Genomic DNA, 20,660 nt, shown 5'->3' with positions numbered 1-20,660 from the left:
ACCATTACCTCCACTCTGCCCCTGGATCTCTGGAGGGCTGCCTGTGTTGAACTTTGACAAAAAGCCATTGTATCTCTCGCTGTCCAGACCTTTTTGCAAAGCTAAATTCCACGAGTAGGTGGTCAATAGTTTCTTCCATAACATTAGTTAAATGTCATATATCATACTATACTTCAAATAACGACTAGGAATTTGTTTAAACATGCTTTTAGGATCAACATTTTGCCCAGTCATTACATTCATTATTTATCATTTATTATGTAAAAGGCGTAGTTTTCATTTCCTTAGGTATGGAGGGCTAGGCAAAATTATCTTATCTGTCACTGTGGTACAAATAGCTATTGTTTCTGTACTCTTACTACAGATACCATTATTGGAAATTTGTAGAAATTACCAGGAAATTTGCTCATTGCATATTAAACAGAATATTAAATATTTCCCTTTATAAATTTCCATCATGCAGATGAAGATGTATGCATATCAAATGAGTTATGATTTACCAAAGAGTGTTGCAACTCTTTGGGAAATTTGGGGAAATTTGGGGAAATTATGCTTTAATAAAAACAGAGTTTTTAAAGATATTAAAGATTATAATTTTTATAAAAGAGATCATAAAGATGTACAAGATGATAATCCTAAATTTAGCCTTTATGCTGAAGCAGTATGATACCTCTGTTGGGGTGTTGTTGATATTATTATCTATCACAGTATGTTCCAACGAAAACGTAAAATGTTGGGTTTTCAAATACTGTCTACTTGACAAATGTATACATATATAAATATGAATGTGACTTTTAATGAATGATTAAAATCTACCAAATTCTGTTGCTTTTTGCAGATAAATGTCGCTTGTTCCATGAAATCGCTATGAAAAGAAAATTGATTGAAAGTGCAATTGTTGAAACTGGAAAAATACCTGAACTAATAATCAGTTGTAATTTGAAAGAAGCATTTATGGAGAAAAACAGTGAAATTGCTGCAGAAATGATTGTAAACCATGTTTTAGAGTGGAATTGCAATTTTAAAATCCGACAATTTTTAATGCCGTTTAAAGATGAGAATCTTTCTAATCACCCAGAACTAAAGGAATGGATAACTCATATTTTGGAACTGGGTAAGATTAGAGTTTTAATTTTCCCTGTGCTGAGCTGACCTTAGTTTAAAGACCTCCACTGAACTAATTATTTAAATAGAATAACACTTTTGGTGTAAGTGGATTTTGGAAACCTTTCAGGATGAAGGTTCAAACCAGGTGGTCAGGATGCTTTTCCTCCTGTTTCCGGATGATTTCTGCAGACTTATTTTTTATCTGGGTCATGCCTATGTTCATGCCTTCCTTCTTGCAAAATGCCATGTCAATCTTAAATCTGATTTCACAGCAGTCTTTCATTCTAAAACACCATTACCATTAAAAGCAATATTGTTACCAGCTGTAGAATTTTCCCTAGCTTCTGTTTCCTTGATATCAGTGATAATTGTGACATAATCTGTTTTGAGATTTCTGTTGTGACAGCTTTTATCACTTCACTTTATTTTTTTCTTGTACTTTGATACTAGTGGTGCTCACTATTTCAACCCATTTAGTTTCCTAAAGTAGCAGGTTTTTAAAAACATTCATCTGCTCTAATGTTTTCTAATTGGCTCAGGATCTGTAATTGGTTAATACCAGCCATGCAAGTTCGGCTAGTGGTGAATTAACAGTCTATTTTGCCATATCTAATTTTTCCTTTCTATTTTAGGAATCCTCTTTTTTTAATCTCATTTTTCTTGTTTGGTTTAAGACCAGGCAATTTGTTCCAAACAATGGCAAAAATTGATGCAGTTTTTCAGAGACTGAGTTGCAAAGTCATACTCCCTCTGAACAATTGTCTGATGATGAGCTGCAAGCTCCTTTTGAATGGCTAGTGGAGGCCATTCACCTCCTGAATGAGATTTCCTAATAAACCTGATTTGCGTACAAACAGTTATTTTCTTCTTTTTTAGGTGATCAGTGTAGCCTGTGCTTCCTGTATAGCTACAAAAATGTTATAATTCAGATACTTTATGATATGGAAAATCTCCTCAACTTTGCTCAAAAGCTGCTTTCAAGAAAAGCTTTAAGTAAAGAAGAAATAAAGGTGCTAGCTGTAACCCCATCTGAACAAAGACCAAACATTCTGATGGAACAAATGACTAGTCACAAAGATGTCTGGAAGATGGGAGAGCTCGTGTTTGCCCTGGGCGAAGAACAAGATCGGCTACCCAAACTGAAGCCTTTGTTTGATGAATTTAACCGAGAGTTTGAGAAATTCAGTAAGTTGAAGAAGACATCACAATTTCAGCACGCTTTGTTTGTTCTGACACTCAACTAATCTTTAATTTTCAGTATGTCAAAAGTGACACATGAACACAACACTCTTTAATCTGTGTTCAGGCAGACCGAAGCAAGTGGTGCCAGCTTTAGATCGAGAACTATGAGCATACAAACATAGGAGCACAAGTTTAAGTCCACTGTGCTATTCAATGAGATCATGGATGACCTGTATGTATTTTGAATTTCACATGACAATTTACCCCCCTCAATAATTCTTGATTTCCGTGTCTAACAGGAATCTATCCACCTCTGTCTTTAAAATATTTAATGCCCCTGCCTCCACCACCTGAGGCAGAGAGCTTCAAAATCTTCCACCCTCTGGGATAGAAAAAATCTCAACTCTTGTCCTGAAAGGGCAAACCTTAATTTTTAAACAGTGCCCCCTAGTTCTGGACTGACTCACAGAGGAAACATACTTTCCCTGTCCACTTTATCAAGGCCATTAAGCCTTTAATCAAGTCACCCCTCACACTTCCAAACTCCAGTGGAAACAAACCCAGCTTGTCTAGCCTATCTTCATACAACAGCCTGTTCATTCAAGATATCAATCAAGTAAATCTATTCTAAGCCACCTCCAAAGTGGTTGCCTGATTTTCCTTGAAGTAATTGTCTAATATAAGACTGGGATAAACCAGGAAGCTACAGGCCAGTGAGTCTAACATCTGTGGTAGGAAAGCTGTTACAAAACATTCTGAGGAACAGAATTAATCTCTACTTGAAGAGGTAAGGATTAATCAGGATAGTCAGCATTGCTTTTTTTTTCATTCTAGAGATATGGGCATTACTGGTTGGGCTAGTATTTATTGCCTATCCCTACTTGCCCAGAGGGCAGCTAAGAGTCAACCACATTGCTGTGGGTCTGGAGTCATATGTAGTCCAGACCAGGTAAAGACAGCTACGTTTCCATCCCTAAAAGACATCAGTGTATTAGATGGGTTTTTTCAGACAATCGAAAATATTTGATGGTTATCGTTAGACTCTTAATTCCAGATTTTTATTGAATTCAAATTCCATCATCTTCCATGGCAGGATTTAAACCAAGGACCCCAGATCATCACCTGGGTCTCTGGATTAATAGCTTAGCAATAATATTCTAGGCCATCACCTTTGTAAAGGGGTGATCATGTCTACAGATGTGATTAAGTATTTCACACAGGTGACAAGGTGTGTAGATGAGGCTAGTGCAGTTGATGAAGTCTACATGGACTTCAGTAAAGCTTTTGATAAGGTCTTGTATGGGAGACTGGCTAGGAAGTTGAGCCCATAGGATACAGGGCAATTTGTCAAATAGGATCCAAAATGAGTTTACTGCAGGAAATAGAGAGTGATGGTCTAAGGGTGTTTTTGTAACTGCGAGCCTCTGTCCAATGGCATACCACAGTGTTCAGTGCTGCGTCCTTTGCCGTTTGTTGTATAAGTTAATGATCTAGACATGAATATATGATCAGTAAGTTCGCAGATAATGTGAAGATTGCTGGTTTGGTAAAGAGCAAGGAGGAAATCCTTCGACTACAGTATAGTATAGATGGGCCGAACAATGGCAAATGTAATTTATTCCTGTGTGAGGTGATGTATTTTTGGAAGACTAACATGTTGAATGGTGGCACACTCGAAAGTACAGAGGATCAGAGAAACCTTGGTGTGCATGTCCATAAGTCCTTGAAGGCAGAAATAAGGTGGTTAGGAAGACATATGGGATACTTGCCTCTATTAGGCAAGGCATGAATACAAGAGCAAGGAGGTTGTGGTGGGCCTGTGCATAATGTTAGTAAGGCCGCAGCTAGATTACTGTGTGCAATTCTAGTTGCAACACTAATGGAAGGATGTGATTGCACTAGAGTGGGCACAGAAGAGATTCAGCAGGATGTTGCGTGGGCAGGAGTGATTCAGCGATTCAGACCAGGGGTTGTTTTACCTGAGCAGAGAATCCCCAGGTTGGGGATGGAATCTGATGAATTGGGAATTTGGGCAATGGCAAGACAGTGTGAAAATATCATGAGATTGGAAAGATGAGATACTCAACATCAAGAAAAAATGTCCCAATTTACCACCCAAGATTTGAATAGTGAGATAACACCCTAGCTGGTGAGAGGCCTATTTTCATGCATTACCATCTTATTATTATCTCAGCGTTTTTATGCAATTTCCTATTTTCCTACACACTGGAGAAAAATTGGATGGCAACAAGTCCCAATATGAAAGTGAGCTCGCCGCTTGCTCCAACAGGCCTCTGGACACAGGCTCTATTTGTGAACAAAGTCAGGCCCATTAAGGGCCAATTGCATTAATTAGGTACTTACTCCATATAGATTGAAGCCATCTGGAAAAACACAGCAGGTCGGGCAGCATCTGTGGAGAGAAAGCAGATTTAACATTTTGGGTCCGGTGACCCTTTTTTCAGAATTGATCCTCATTCTGAAGAGGGGTCAGTGGACCTAAAACATTAGCTTTGCTTTCTGTTCACAGATACTGCCAGACCTACTGAGTTTCTCCTGCAATTTCTGTTTTTGTTTCTGATTTCCAGCATCTGAAGTTCTTTGGTATCTTTGAAGACATCTGTGTTTGTAGCACCATATATGGGAAACAAGTGCTGTGTTCAACTGTGTGGAATATGTATTCTGGTCACAAGCAATCTGGACCATGTGATTGGTCATTAATAACTGACCACAGTCATCTCTGTGAAGTGAACACCATTAAAAGAGTCATCTGTGAGCCATAATTCACAAAGCCAATCCAAGGTCTCCTGGGCTCTACGCTGGAATGGAGCTGATTTCTTCTCACCATGAACCGTAAGTATTTGCTAATATATAATACAGCTTTTCTTGGATGATGTCACAATGTTTCTGTGATCACTTTTGAATTTACAATCTTCTACTGTATTTGCACAGCTTGGTTTGTGCTGCATAGATTCTGACAGAATCCATTATATCCAAGATCCATGGGGAGGCATTCCGTGGTTCTCCTTGTCAGGACCCTCCATGTTGCGATGGTATGGAGGGCCATGCCTAACCATCATTTGCATGAGATGCTAATGCCGACTGCTCACATTACTAATAACCCACTTTGCTTTTGAAATTCCCCATGCAGGTTCCTTGGAGCCAAAACCAACGGATCCAACCACAGCAAGTGTGATCATCGCTGTGACCACTGAGCAGTCAGGTGCAGAGAGGTTGGGGAGAATAAATGTGCCAGGAAGCCCAGGACCAGCAGCAGCCAAATAGCCTCCACATGAAGAAGCCGCAGCTGAACATCCCTTCCTGATGTAGAGGAGGTACAAGAGGTGCAGAGTCTGTCATTCATGATGCGGTTTCTTCCAGATGAGTGAGATGTGTTGCTTCCACAGAGTGAGAATGTCCTGGGATACTGTCACAGAAGTATGCCATTTTCTGGAGTGGGATCTGTGACCTGAAGGAGTGGTGGTCACTAGGGTGACAACTGTGCTAAATATTCATGAACTTAGCTGCTTTCAAGGATCTACTGTGGACCTGCATGAGATCTCTTAATCCTCAACCCACACCTGTATCAAGGCAATTTGCACCAGATCACACACTTCATCTCATTTCTTTGTGACAAGGTCAAAGCTTGGAGAGTATGCTTTGCCAACGTAGCTGACCTAGCCCAGGTGCAGGGAACTATAGAATGTGCACACGCTGCTTTGTGACTATCACATTGTAATGCTGCTAACTTCATTAACAGGAAAAGGTTCCATTCCTTCAGTTTACAAGTCATCTGTGATCATCAGTACGACATCTTGGAGATCTGCACCACCTTGCCATGATGCTTATATCCTTGAGGACTCTCAGATTTGTGCTTCATTTCATGACTTTACAAGATGGTTATTGGGACACAAGGGTTTCCATTTGCAACCATGGTGGATGACTCCATTGCACAACTCCCTAACTGAGGGCATGTTTAGCTACAATCCAGACCAATTTTCCACCAGAACCATTTATTTTATTCTTTCATCGGATAAGGGCATTGCTGGCTAGGTTAGCATTTAATGCCCATCCCTAATTGTCCAGAGGATCAGTTAACAGTGAAATACATTGCCTGAGTTGATCTTAGGCCTTGTGAAGGCAAGGTCCAACACTTGGTTTGGTCCAGGTTAGACGGACAAAATGTTTCCTGTAAGCTGTGCAGCTACACTTTTGGAAGTCACTGTTGCACGTGGGCCTCAGTGGCCTGCGTAGTTGATGAGAAAATTAGAGGAAACAGTGGAGGGAGTGGGAGCTTTGCAGTATCGTTTAGACAGAGTCTGCCAGATAATCCTTGAATGCTGTGCTTTGTGCAATTAGCGCAGACAGGAGTGGGTGTGATGGTCGCTGAAGAGCTGGGAGAGCAGCAGCAGTTTTCCTAGGAGGAAGATGAGGACATTGACCTGGAGGAACGTCACCTTCATCATGATAGAGCACTGCGGCTTCAGACAAATAAGCCATTCAGAACTTAGTTGACACCCTCTTCCAACAGATTTGAATGGGATGCAGTGATCATTCATTGACTGAAAATTTGCTGTTTCTTGAAAGGCAAATTCCTGTGCACTCCCAGAAACAAATGAAGCTTTTTTTCTGTTTGTTCTTTTCTTTGCCTTTCTTGGTGTTCAATAAAAAATGACGTTTACAACAGTCTGAAGGCTTTCCAGCATGTAATACTCTCACATTGAATAATAACAAGATGTTATGCTGTACTGGACTTTTAAGAAAAGTGTGGTTTAGCATGCTGACCCTTAGGGTTTTAACATGGTGTGACACAAAGGATGGGGGGCCGTTTTAACTTGATTCTAGCAGCTGCAGTCACTGCTGATAAGACCGGTGATGATGTAAAGTAGCAATACGTTTACAAATATGAGTTTTTATTTCCAATGATGTTTCTCCCAATCCACCTATGTCCTTTGAAGCTTTTCTTTTTTATTTTCCTCACACTACATGTACTGTGAAGGACTCCTCATTGCTGGCAGCAATTGACCTGGTGCACAAACTGGGCATTAAATTTGGCACAGGCAAGACCAATCCCAGGAGGTCCTGGCAGAAGCATATACTTCTGCTGCTGGTAAGCACAGTGCCATAGAGGTGTGGTGTATTCATAATGAGGCTGTTGAGTGATCTCAAATTGAAACGGAGGGGTAAGATTTCACCAGTTATGTCACTCCACCTATCCAATTTATCTCTTAGAGTCATACAGCACCAAAACAGACCCTTCGGTCCAACCAGTCCATGCCAATAATAATCCCAAACTAAAGTAGTCCCTCCTGTGCTTGGCCCATATCCCTCCAAACATTTCTTATCCATGTACTTACCTAAATGTCTTTTAAACGTTGTAACTGTACTCCCATCCATCACCTCTGGAAATTCATTCCACATACAAACCATTCTCTGTGTTTTGAAACAAAAATGCCCCTCGTCGTTTTAAATCTTTCTCTTCTCACCTTAAAAATATACCTGTTAGTTTTGAAATCTGCCACCCATGGGAAAAGGCACCTGCCATTCACCTTATCAATACCCCCATGATTTTATAAACCTCTATAAGGTCACCCTTCAACTCCTACACTCCAGGGAAAACAATCCCAGTCTATCCAGACTCTCTTTATAACTTAAACCTTCCATTCCTGGCAACATCCTGGTAAATCTCTTCTGAACTCTCTCCAATTTAATGATACCCTTCCTATAACTGGCAATCAGAACTGGACATAGTACTCCAGAGGAGGTTTCACTAATGTCTTGTACAGACTCAACAAAACATCCCAACTCATTTATTCAAAGGTCCGAAAAATGAAAGCAAGCATGCTAAACACTTTCTTAACCACCTTGTCTGCCTGTGTTGCAAATTTCAAAGAATTATGTACCTGCACCCCTAGGTCCCTCAGTTCTACTACAGAACCCAAGGCCCTACTTTTATTCGTATAAACCCTGCCCTTGTTTGTTTTACCACAATGCAATACCTTGCATTTATCCAAATTAAGCTCATCTGCCACTCTTCAGTTTATTGACCAAATCGATCAAGATCCCTCTGTAATCTTAGATAACCTCCTTTATTGTCCACTACACCACCATTTTTGATGTCACTGCAAACTTAGTAATCATGCTTTCTCTATTGTCATCTAAATCATGTATAAATGACAAACAGAAGAGGGCCCAGCACCGATCCCTGTGAAACACTGCTGGTCACAGGCCTCCAGTCCAAGAAACAATCCTCCACCATCACTCTCTGTCTCCTGGTGTTAAGTCAACTTTGTATCCAGTTAGCGAGCTCACCCTGAATCTTTATTTTATTCATTCAGGGGATGAGGGGTCACTCCCTAGGCCAGCATTTATTGCTCATCTGTAATTGCCCAGAGGGCAGTTAAGAGTTAACCACATAGCAGTGGGTCTGGAGTCACTTGTAGGCCAGACCAGGTGAGGACTGCAGTTTCCTTCCCTAAAGGAGATTAGACTACCATGTGGAACCTTGTTAAAGGCTTTAATAAAGTACTCTTACAAAAGCTCATTATCTACAGTCAAGGATTGTCAAATTAGAACTCTCAAAATAGGAAAATGTGTTTCTGTTTCCATGAACAGAATGACCTAGACTTTCTGCCATTCCCCACCTTTTTGACTAGGGTACATTTCCAGGTTGGAGGAGGGCTGAGGAGAGAGGTTGGACTTGCATTAGCTCATGAGACCCTTCCTGACCCTGACCCTGACAGTAGTTTGGTACCAGCATCATGGACCCATGAGAGAATGGCTGTCTGGATTAAATCAGAGAGCAGCAACAGTTGAAGCAAAGAATTGCAGTAGCAGACTTCAGGCCTTTTAACAAGTAGGAATGACTTAACATGAAAGTGACCTTTGGATGAGTTTGTTTCCTGTGATGAAACATACATTACTCACACTGACAGCTTTTCAGCAAGCCCTCTTTCTATATTTACTCAGAAGATAACAACAGCAGTCTTGCAAAATACTGTGGATGCTGGAGGTAGTGTGTGATGCAGAGTAAGGTATGCAAGTGGAGACAGGTTGAAGACGTAAGACTGTATTCAGAAACGATTGGACACTGCTGTCATTCAAACTGGAAGCAATTCCCAGATTCATTTCAAGTCTCTGTTGTTGGCTAAACCTTCTACGCTATATTGATCATGGAACAGCTAGCACATTTAACGCGATCAGTGTAATTGAAAGGGTTTTTAGTCTGTTGATCTGAACTTACTGTAGGTTATAAGCGGAATTAACAGGAGTAAATAAATAAACAATGTACTAGTTTTGCTGAAAGTTGGCTTAGTTTCCATAGATACATTTTGTATTCTACTTGTGTATTCAAAGGTAGAGATTAACTGAAAATGAAAGATTTCTTCGTTAACTTTCTTTTGTATATGACCTTTGTGGAATCATAAAGTTATAACTATGTTACTTACATGTATGATATAAAATAACGATAAGCTGATTATTCTTCCACTAATGTGATGCTTCCTGATATTTAGACAAAGGCCATGTCCCTAATTTTGGAACTATATTGCCTGCGGATCCTCTTTCTCAGAACATGGATTATTCCTTATTTTACCGTCTCCTTCATCTACTAATAATAAAGGGAACTGAGGTCCTTTTGCAGATATTTGATCGGGCTGTACCACCTCAGATACTGAAGAGGGAATTACTGAAAAATAAACGCATTCTGGAGCCTTATCACAAGGGTTCATCTCGGTCTGTGCTTAACTCCGGTGAATGGAGCTTACTTTACCCACCTAACAATGAACAGCCCGACTCCAAGAGATTCGACATCACGTTACTGGCATCACTTATTAGACACCTAAAGATCCTTCCTGCACCACGCGGTGGATGGGACGCTGAACCATTGGCAAATGATCACAGCAAAAGTGCATCTGTATTGCGTCTTTGGAACTTTCGAAACAAGCTTCTGTTTGAAACTCTGAACACCGGAATTGAAGAACCTGAATTTGCCATTGAGTGGGACAGAATCACAGAAGTCCTTGTAAGCCTAGGAGCAGATCGTAAATCATTAAAGGAGCTTAAAAATTGTCCTGTTGAAAAACTCTGGGAGGATCACCATCAACTGGCTGGTTATCTGGGCAAACCTGTAGCCGATGTCATGCAGTTGCTGTTGTCATTTTTCCAACAAGGTACAGTACAAATGGAACGGAAAATAATAGTTTTTATAATTGTATAGAAGTAGTCTTTTTTGAAGTATTCAGTAAATATATGTTGGTCACCTATTACCAAATGGTTCCATTGACCATAGATTACAATGGAAAAGACCATTCATCCCATTCAAACCCTTTTCAACTTTATCTAATCTTATTTCTCTGCTTTTTGACATCACTTTATCATTTTTTATTCTTCATTTGCAAATGCTTATTTACTTTTTAAATTTTCTGTTTTTGAACTGAGGTAGCCCTTCATGCTAAAGTATTCCATAATTGTAATAACTGTCAATTAGGAGTGGAGTTCTATTCATAATCCTGAGCCTGTTACTAACCTGCCAAATGTACATGTTCATAATATGGGTTTCTAGATACAGGATTCCAAGCATGAGTAAACTATAAATTCACATTTATACCATTCATTTTATCTTGTATGTACTTTAGTATAATGCTAGTACTTTAGTAAGGAGTTAGTTAACTCACTTGGCTGGACAGCTGGTTTGCAATGCAGAGCCAACAGCATGGCTTTAACTCCTGCACTGGTTGAAGTTACAATGAAGGACTTTCCTTCTCGACCTCTCCCTTCGCCTGAGGCATGATGTCCCTCAGGTTAAACAATCACCAGCCTTCTCCCTCTAATGAGACAGTAGCCTTATAGTCCGGTGACTATGACAACTTCATGCTAGTCCTTACAGGTAAGGTACAAATGTTCAATTATCAGATCTCTTTTATGTTTTAACAAACTGAATAAAATATTTTTTTTAAAAAAACAGCTCGCTAATGAATTAATCCTGGTTCCCCATTATTATTTCCGCAGCCTCCTTCTCTCTTCCTTTTTATATATTTAAAGAAGCTTATTCTGTCCATCTTGATATTACTTATAAGTTTACCCTTAAAGCTTATTTTCTGTCGTTTTTTGATTTTTCTTTGTTGGATTTTTAGAACTTTCCCAATCCTCTGGCTCACCACTAATCTTAGCCACATTTTCTGATTTTTCTTTCAATTTCATGCTAACCTTAACTACCTTTGTTAAACCTGATTAACTTGGCACCTTCCTAGAATCCTCCTTCCTCAGTGGAATATGTATTTACAATGAGCCAAGACTAGTTTCTTAAAAGCATATCATTGTTCCTCAACTGTATTTGCTGCTAAACTCCTTTCCAATTCCCATCCAGCCAGCTCTGCCCTCATTCCTTTACAATTGCTCCCATTTAAGCTTAGTATGGTTGTTTTTGACACAAGTTCCTCCCCCCAAACAGAATGCTAAATTCTACCTTATTTTAGTCATTGTTTCTGGGGGGACCTTTTACTCTGACATCATTTATTAAATCTACATCAGTACAAAAGACCAGATCCAAAAGAGCATAATCCTTGGTTAGATCCACCACATTGTTTTAGGAAACTGTCCTGAATGCACTCTTATGAATTCTTCCTCATTGCCTCCTCGACCAATCGAACTGTTCCAATCCACATGGAGATTAACATCGCCCAGGATCAATGTATTGCCTTTATTATATCACTTCATTATCTCCTGATTTATTCGCTATCTCACTGGATAGTGACTGGTAAGGGACCTGTTGACTATTGCTATCGATGTTTTATTTCCCTTTTTATTTCTTATCTCTATTCATATGGATTTACTCAATTTTTTCCAATCGTATTTATTCTATCCTGCACCAACAGTGCTACTCTCCCACCGTTCTTGAATGTCCTTTTGAACCTTATCATAACCCCTGAATATTTAGTTTCCTACTGCGATTTTGTAACCATGTCTCTGAAACCTGTATTTGTGTCATTAATGCATGTATTTTGTTCCAAATAGTACACACATTCAAAGAAAGAGTAATTAATTTTGTATTTATACAATTTTTCCCGCTAGTCTCAGAGTGGTACAAGTGAAGCCCATCCCACCAGAACAGCTCCTTTTTACCCCAGTACTAGTGCCAGTGCTCCATGAAGTGAAGTCCATTCCACCCACATTAATCTTTGAGCCATACATTTAGAATTACAGAGTCATTCAGCACAGAAACAGACCCTTCAGTCTAATCTGTCCATGCCAACCATAATCAACTAGTCCCATCTGCCTGTTCTTAGCCCATATTCCTCCAAAGATTTCTTACTCATGTACTTATCTAAATATCTTTTAAACATTGTAACTGTACCCGTATCCACCACTTCCTCTGGAAGTTCATTCCACATGCAAACCACTATGTGTTTTAAAAAAAAATCCATCATGTCCTTTTTAAATCTTTCTCCTCTCACCTTAAAAAAATGCCTTCTAGTCTTGAAATCCCCCACCCTAGGGAAAAGACACCTGTCATTCACCTTATCTATACCCCTCATGATTTTATAAACCTCTATAAAGGTCACCCCTCAATCTCCTACTCTCCAGTGAAAAAAGTCCCAGCTACCCAGCCTCTCCTTATAACTCAAACCCTCCAGTCCTGGCAACATCCTGGTAAATCCATTCGGAACCCTCTCCAACTTAATAATATCCTCCCTATAACTTGGCGACCAGAAGAGGCCTCACCAACATCTTGTACAACCTCAGCATAACTCCATTACTTTATTCATCTTATGCCAGTTTACCCATGGCTCAGATAGTAATCCAGAATTGATTTAGCTCCTAACTGTTTAAAATCTTCCAGCAAAGCGTCCTTTCCAGTCTTACCAATGTTGTTGGTTCCAGCGTGGATGAGGGCTCCTGGAACTTGCCTTCCCTCTTCCCAATTTCTTTGTTAGTCTGAGACAATGTCCTTTAATCTCGGCATCAGGCAGGCAAAACAGACTTCAAACCTCTTGCTGATGGCGGCAGAGAACAGTGTCTATCCCTTTAGTATACTGCACCCTACCACAACCAAATTCCTATTTCCTCCTCTCATTTGAATGTCACCCTGCACCAAGATGCCAAGGTTAGTTTGTTCCTGCTGTCTAGATTATCAGTTTGCAAGAAACTTGTAACTATTGGAGAATTGCCAGGACCAAGTCTCCTGAATTTTAACACTCATGGTCTTCATACCTGCCTTGCGTGCAGTCACAGCCATCTGTCCGTGATCATTAGACCAATTTGGAATTACCTAACCTGAAGCATATGACCGCCCTCTGAAGCAAATTGTCTTGGTGACTTTCCCCTTCCCTGACGCAATGCCTGCAGCTGAGACTCCAGTTTCTTGACTCATGCAATGTTCTGTGAACTGCCAACCTTTTTCCAGATCTGATTGCTCTGGATCACTTTGGTGTCCATCAGCTTCCACATGTTGCAGCAGCTACATATTACCCACCCTGCTGTCTCTATCGTATTTACTTTAACTTATAAACGAATTACTCAAGATTCCCTGCTCTTTATACTTCATTGTAATAATATTTCTTATTTATAAACTAAAAAGATTTTAGAAATTCCAGTATGAATCTAATATTTAATCAGTTTATTTCCCTCCATTCATGTCACAGTGTGGTTTGTGACCACACGCTCCCACTGGTCTTCCTGTGAGTTGGCCTTTCAATTCATGTCTTTTATCGTCTCCCACTGACTTCTTGATTTAGTTTCTTGCAGTAAACCTCAAATAAAGCGCCACCGTCCCAGTTTTGCATCGAGTTTCCACTTTTTGAACTAAATTTTAACTTTTTTGTTAAATTTTAAATTTTTGAACAGTATAGTCAGTAATTCACTTAGTCTTTGTCTCACTCTACCGCAGTGTCATACAGACTGAATGATTGTGACTGAATGATATTGAGCAATGTTTAGAATTGGCCAGACTACTCTACGTGCTAAAAGGCCAACTTGCTTACTTTGCTATTATCAATAAATTCAAAAGTACTAAAATGTAACTTGAAGGCACTTTCGGGCAACCCATAACTATGAAAAAGCTCTAATCTTTTTGTTTCAATATTTGATAGGAACGCCAATACAGACAAAAGGAGAAATGTCAACAAACAGTAAGTAGTTGGCTGTACTGATGATTCTTAGCACAACATTATATTAATGTGCTCATTCAGTTTTATTGTCTCTGCCAAAAATTATGCACTGGTGACAAATCATGGCACATTAAGTATCGTCATCGCATACTGTCTCTCAGTTCAAGGATGATAGCTAGTCAGGGTCATGAGTTCCTCTGTGGATCTTCATGTGACTGAACAAGTCAGTTCTTGACCTGCAGATCTTTGACCCCAAGTGGCAGGAAGTCCCACATTGTACTAACAAATGAGGAAAAGAAGATTTAAACCTGCATTGTCTTTCAGAAAGGTTATAGCTGATTTGATTGTGGTCTCAATTCCACCTACTTCTGACAATCTTTAAGTCCCTTTTCTAGTTAACAATCTATCCATCTCCACCTTCAGAATATTCTAAGATTAACTGTGTCCCCGAATCTGAGGCTGTCCTTCAAGGAGAAACTCCTCTCCACTTTGTCAAAATCCTGTCAGCAACCTATGTGTCTATAAAAGCAAAATACTAGGAATACTGGAAATCTGAAACAAACACATAAAATGCTGGAGAAACTCGGCAGGTCTGGTATCATAGTACGTGATGAATAACATGCACAATATGTGCAACAGATATCCGTTTTGGATACTGTTGAGGGGAATGGCCTCTCAGTAAAGCAACAACAGCCAAATTCTTTGCGCTGGTGCTGGCTCTGCTGCACAGAGGAAGAGTAAAAACTGTGGGGATACTGCAGTAAGGGAGATAGACAGGCGTTTCTGTGGGTACAAACAAGACTCCTGGATGGTATGTTGCCTTCCTGGTACTAGGGTCAAGGATGTCTCAGAGTAGCTGTAGAACATGGTACACATTGGTAACAATAACATAGGGTAAAAGAAAAAAAGGTTGTGGTCCTAAAAGCAGAATTTAGGGAGTTAGGAAGTAAGTTAAAAGGCAGGAACTCAAAAGTAGTGATCTGAGGATTACTACCAGCGCTGTGTGCTGGTCAGAATAGAAATAACAAGATAAATCAGATGAGTATATCGCTGAAAAAATGGCACAAAGAGGAGGATTTCAGATTCCTAGGACATTCGGACCGGTTCTGGGGGAGGTGAGATGATACAAACTGAATGGGTTACACCTGGGCAGGATCAGGCTTGATCTCCTAGAGGGAGTATTTGCTTGTGTCGTTGGGAAGATTTTGAACTAAAACTGCAGGGAGATGGGAACCTATACAAGGAGTCAGAGCAAGGGGAATAAAGGACAAGAACAAAAGGCAGAAAGGGAATAAGAAAAGTGATGGGCGGAGAAATCAAGGGCCAGGATCAAACAGTACCACAGTGAAAAATAATGGGAATGGAACAATAAAAGTTAAAAAGGGACACCGTAAAATTTGTGCCTTAATGCATAGAGCATTTGCAATAAAGTGGATGAATTGATCATGCAAATAGATAAAAACAGATATGATATACTCTGCATTATGATGGCATGGCTGCTGAGTGACCAGAGATGGGAACTGAATATCTAGTATTTAGGAAGGACAGACAAAAAGGAAAAGACAGTATAGTTGCATTGCTGGTTAAGGATGACATTAACGCAGTAGTAAAGAAGGATATTCACTCTGATGATATGGAATCTGTACAGGTAGAGCTGAGAAACACCAATGGGTAAAAGGTATTAGTGGAGATTGTATATAGACTCCCAAACTGTAGGGTAATGTTTGGCATTAATCAGGAAATTAGAGATACATGCAACAAAGGAACATCTGTAATTATGTGTGACTTTAATCTGCATTAGATTGGGCAAATCAATTTAGTAACAATAATCTAGAGGAGGAATTCCTGTATATGCAATAGTTTTCTGGACCAATACATTGAGGAACCAACACAGAACAGACCATCCTAGACTCGGTATTGTGAAATGAGAAAGGAATAATCAACAATGTAGTTGCGCAAGGCCCCATAATATTACAGAATCAAGATGGTGAATGACATAGTTCATTCTGAGATTAAAGTCCTGATTCTAAATAAAAGAAACTATGATGGTATGAGGTGTGAGTTGGCTAAAATAGATTGAGGAACATTACTTAAAGGGATGACAGTGGAAAGGAGATAGCAACTTTCAAAGAGCACATGGGTGAACTTCAAGAATTCTTGATTACTGTCTGGCATAAAACTAAAAAGGGAAAGGTGGCAAAACCATAGCTTACGAAGGAAATTAGACATAGCATTAGCTCCCAGGAATTGTGCCTAGAAATAGTTGATGTACTGATGGTCACCTTTCAACATTCTGTAGGCTCTGGAACAATTCCAACTGATTGGAGAGTAGCTAATGTAACTCCTCTATTTAAAAAGGGATGCAGAGAGAAAACCGGAACTATAGACCAGTAAGCCTGACGTCAGTAGTAGAGATAATGCTGGAGTCCGTTAATGATTTAGATGAGGGAACTAAAAGTAGTATGTTCAGATTTACAAATGACAGAAACCTGAGTAGGAGGGCAATCTGTGAGGAGGATGCAGAAATGCTTCAGTGTGATTTGGACAAGGTGAGTCAGTGGGCAATTGCATGGCAGATGAAGTATTATGTAGATAAATGAGAGATTATCCACTTTGATAGCAAAGACAGGAAGGCAGATTATTATCTCAATGGCCATAAGTTGAGACAGAGGGAATGTGCAGTGAGACCTGGTGTTCTTGTTCACCAGTCACTGAAGGTAACTGTGCAGGTGCAGCAGGCAGTAAAGAAGGCCAATGGTGTGTTGGCCTTCATAGCAAGAGGATTCAAGTACAGGAGGAGAAATGTCTTGCTGAAATGATACAGGGCCTTGGTGAGACCACACCTGGAATATTGTGTGCAGTTTTGGTCTCCTTACCCAAGGAAGGATGTTCTTGCTATAGGAGTGCAGCAAAGGTTTACCAAGTTGATCCCTGGGATGGCAGGACTGACATATGAGGTGAGGTTGAATTGGTTAGGAATATATTCACTGGAGTTCAGAAGAATGAAGGGGAATCTCATAGAAACTTATAAAATTGAAACTGGACTATACAGGGTAGATGCAAGAATGATGTTCCCAATAGCCGGGGAGTCCCAGAACCAGGGCTCTCAGTTTAAGGATTTGGAATAAACCATTTAAGACTGAGATGAAGGGAAATTTCTTTACCCAGAGAATGGTCAGTCTATGGAATTTGCTACCACGGAAAGCAACCAAGGCCAAAACATTTTCTGATTTCAAGAAGAAGTTGGATATAGCACTTGGGGCTAAAGGGATCAAAGGATATGGGGGAAATGTGGGGATAGTCTTTGAATTATATGACCAGCCATAATCTTGATGATTGGTGGAGCAAGCTGGAAGGGCTGAATGTGCTACTATCCTTGATTTCTGTGTTTCTGTGTTTATCCAACCTGAATGTTTTGTCAGCATAACTTCATGGGGTAGTCCATTCTGCTTTATTCTTTCTCAGTCTAGCCACTTTCAGAAGAAAAATCTCTTTAAGGTGCAGTCTTGTTTTAGGATTAGTTTTGTGGGAACATAATTTGTTAGCTTATGATTTGATAATAACTGATTGTGGAGTCTGTTCAATTCAATTTCGTTTTTGCAAGCAGAATCGTGTTTGTTTACATGTTTGTTTAAGCAGTGCACTAACATTCCCGAAACTGAAAGAAACCTAACCATTATATATTATGACGTGAAAGTCAGGCTGACAAATTGTTATATCTTTTAGCAACAGGCCTGCCTGCACTTACTGCTACACAGGAGACAAAAGAGCAAACAATGGAGCCAGCAGACTTGAAGAATGATGATGACTCAATGGTAAGAAGACCCTTTTATAAATTTTTGATGGTCAAGTTTGGGAACTAGGTAGTTATGACCACGCTAATAGAACATGGTTCTTTCACTTGTAGAATGTAGAAGAAGCGAAAGAGAAAGTCTGTTTAACAGTGAAAGGCCCATTTAAATTTGGTTCCTCTTAAACAGGTCCTTATGCTGATTTGATTTGATTTTGTATTGCTACTGCAAGGAAACAAACACAGCACCACCATATGAACATTTATAGCAATGCTGCAGTACAATAGAACATAGTCTTGCAGCTTCATTATATGCTATTTAATGCAGACGTGGCATGTGCTTTATAAACAGTGCATGATTTAGGCATTTGATCAGCTGCATCTTGCCTAACAGCCACAACATTGCAGACAGGCCTGCTATCAGAATTTTTTATACATCCAAATACAGTTTTGGGATTAAAAACCGAAAGAACTGTGGATGCTATAAATCAGGAACAAAAACAAAGTTGCTGGAAAAGCTCAGCGGGTCTGGTAGCATCTGTGAAGGAAAAAACAGAGTTAATGTTTCGAGTCCGGTGACTTCTGAGGAAGGGTAACCGGACCCGAAACGTTAACTCTGTTTTTTCCTTCATAGATGCTGCTAGACCTGCTGAGCTTTTCCAGCAACAGTTTTGGGATTGCCTGCTCTGCAACTAATAGGTCCTTGTGGAATGGCTAAATAGGGTGGTCACAGGACTTCAAAATAGTTAAATGTTGGTGGGGGTGGTGTTCAGCAGAGGTTATTAAAGTTTCCAGAACAAGTAATAGAACAGACAGTATGGAAGGGGTAAGAAATCTAACTTCAGGTACATAAGATAATAGGAAAACTATGAGGCAACGCAGGACTCGGAGTCATAGAGTCATACAACAACAGACCTTTTGGAGCAACTTGTCCATACCGACCAAGTTTCCTAAACTAAACTAGTCCCATTTGGCCTGTGTTTGGCCCGTATCCCTCTAAATCTTTCCTATTCATTTACGTGTCCAAATGTCTTTTAAATGTTGTAACTGTACCTGCATCTACCACTTCCTCTGGCAGTTTATACCATGTACGAACCAACCTCTATGTGAAAAAGTTGCTCCTCAGGTCCCTTCTTTCTCCTCTCACCTTAAAAATATGCCACCTAGTTTTGAATTTCCCTGCTCTAAGGATAATACTTCTGCTATTCACCTTATCTATGCCCTTCATGACTTTCTAAACCTCTTATAAGGTCGCCTCTCAACCTCCTATGCTCCAGTGGAAAAACGTCCCAGCCTATCCAACCTCTCCTCATAACTCAAACCCTCCAACAACCTTGTAATTTTTTTCTGAACCCTCTCCAATTTAATAATATCCTTCCTATAGCAGGGTGAGCAGAATTGTACACAGTACTACAAAAGTGGCCTCACCAACATCCTGTATGACATCACATCTCCTATACTCAATGGTCTGAGCAATGAAGGCAAGCATGTTAAATGTTTTCTCAACCACTCTGTCTACCTTTAACACATCTTTCAAAGAACGATGTACCTGAAGCCCTAGGTCTGTCTGTTCAATAACAATACCCATGGCCCTGCTCTTGTTTGTTTTACTGAAATGTAATATCTTGCATTTATCCAAATTAACTCCATCTGCCACTCCTCAGCCCATTGGCCCAATTGATCAAGATCTCTTTATAATCTTATATAACATTCTTCATTATCGTTGATACCACCAATTTTGGTGTCATCCCAAACTTACTAACCATGTCTCCTAAATTCTTGTCCAAATCATGGGAGTTGCAATTAACTGTTACTTGGAAATGCATAGATTAACCAGGTATATATAGCATGGTTTTGTTAAGGAAAGATCACGCCTTGCTATTGCATTTATTTCAGAAAGTAACAGGGAGGATTGTTGAGGATAGTGCAGAAGATGATAGCTACATGGGTTAAGTAAATAATTTCACAAGGTCCCAAATGATAGATTGGTCCAAAAAATTAAAACCCATGAATACAAGGGAATGCGGTACGTTGGATTCAAAGTTGGTTCAGTGACGGAACAAAGCGATGTTTTTGTAATGGAAAGTGGTTTTCACTGATGTTTCACATGGTTCAGTGTTGGCAACTTGCTGATGTGATCTATATTTAGGCTTTAGACTTACGTGTTGAAGGCACGATTGGGAAATTAGTACATTGCACATATATCAGCCAGATAGTTGATTGTGAAAAGGACGCATGTTGACTGCGGGATGATGTCAGTGGTTTCGATGAATGGGTGGAGAAGTGGTAAATGGAATTCAATCTAGATTAAGCATTTGGCCAGGGTAAACAAAGCAAGGGAATTCTGTACAGTAATGTTTCTATGGTTCTAGACACTATTTTGCCATTTTTCAAACCTGTTTTGATTTCTTTTACTATACTAGCTGTTATTCCACCATTTGTAGCTTCCTCTTCTCACTTTGGTCATTGTTTAA

At 39.8% G+C, this 20,660-nt stretch overlaps 1 protein-coding gene across 1 annotated transcript; it reads left to right on the top strand.

The window, feature by feature from the left end:
- Window positions 1-838: 838 nt before the first annotated feature.
- On the top strand, window positions 839-18,211 carry LOC125481387 (the record flags this gene model as incomplete). Its single annotated transcript, XM_048592866.1, has 5 exons — window positions 839-1,114; window positions 1,984-2,292; window positions 9,804-10,460; window positions 14,379-14,417; window positions 18,123-18,211. Coding segments are annotated over 5 exons (1,370 nt in total), but the record flags the coding sequence as incomplete, so codon positions are not given.
- Between the last annotated feature and the right edge of the window lie 2,449 nt (window positions 18,212-20,660).

This window comes from Rhincodon typus, unplaced genomic scaffold (genome assembly GCF_021869965.1).
Source record: "Rhincodon typus isolate 14 unplaced genomic scaffold, sRhiTyp1.1 hic_rhity00001945, whole genome shotgun sequence".
Classification (NCBI taxonomy): Eukaryota; Metazoa; Chordata; class Chondrichthyes; order Orectolobiformes; family Rhincodontidae; genus Rhincodon; species Rhincodon typus.
Note: the sequence above shows the minus strand (reverse complement) of the source record. Positions and strands in the feature narration are given on the sequence as shown.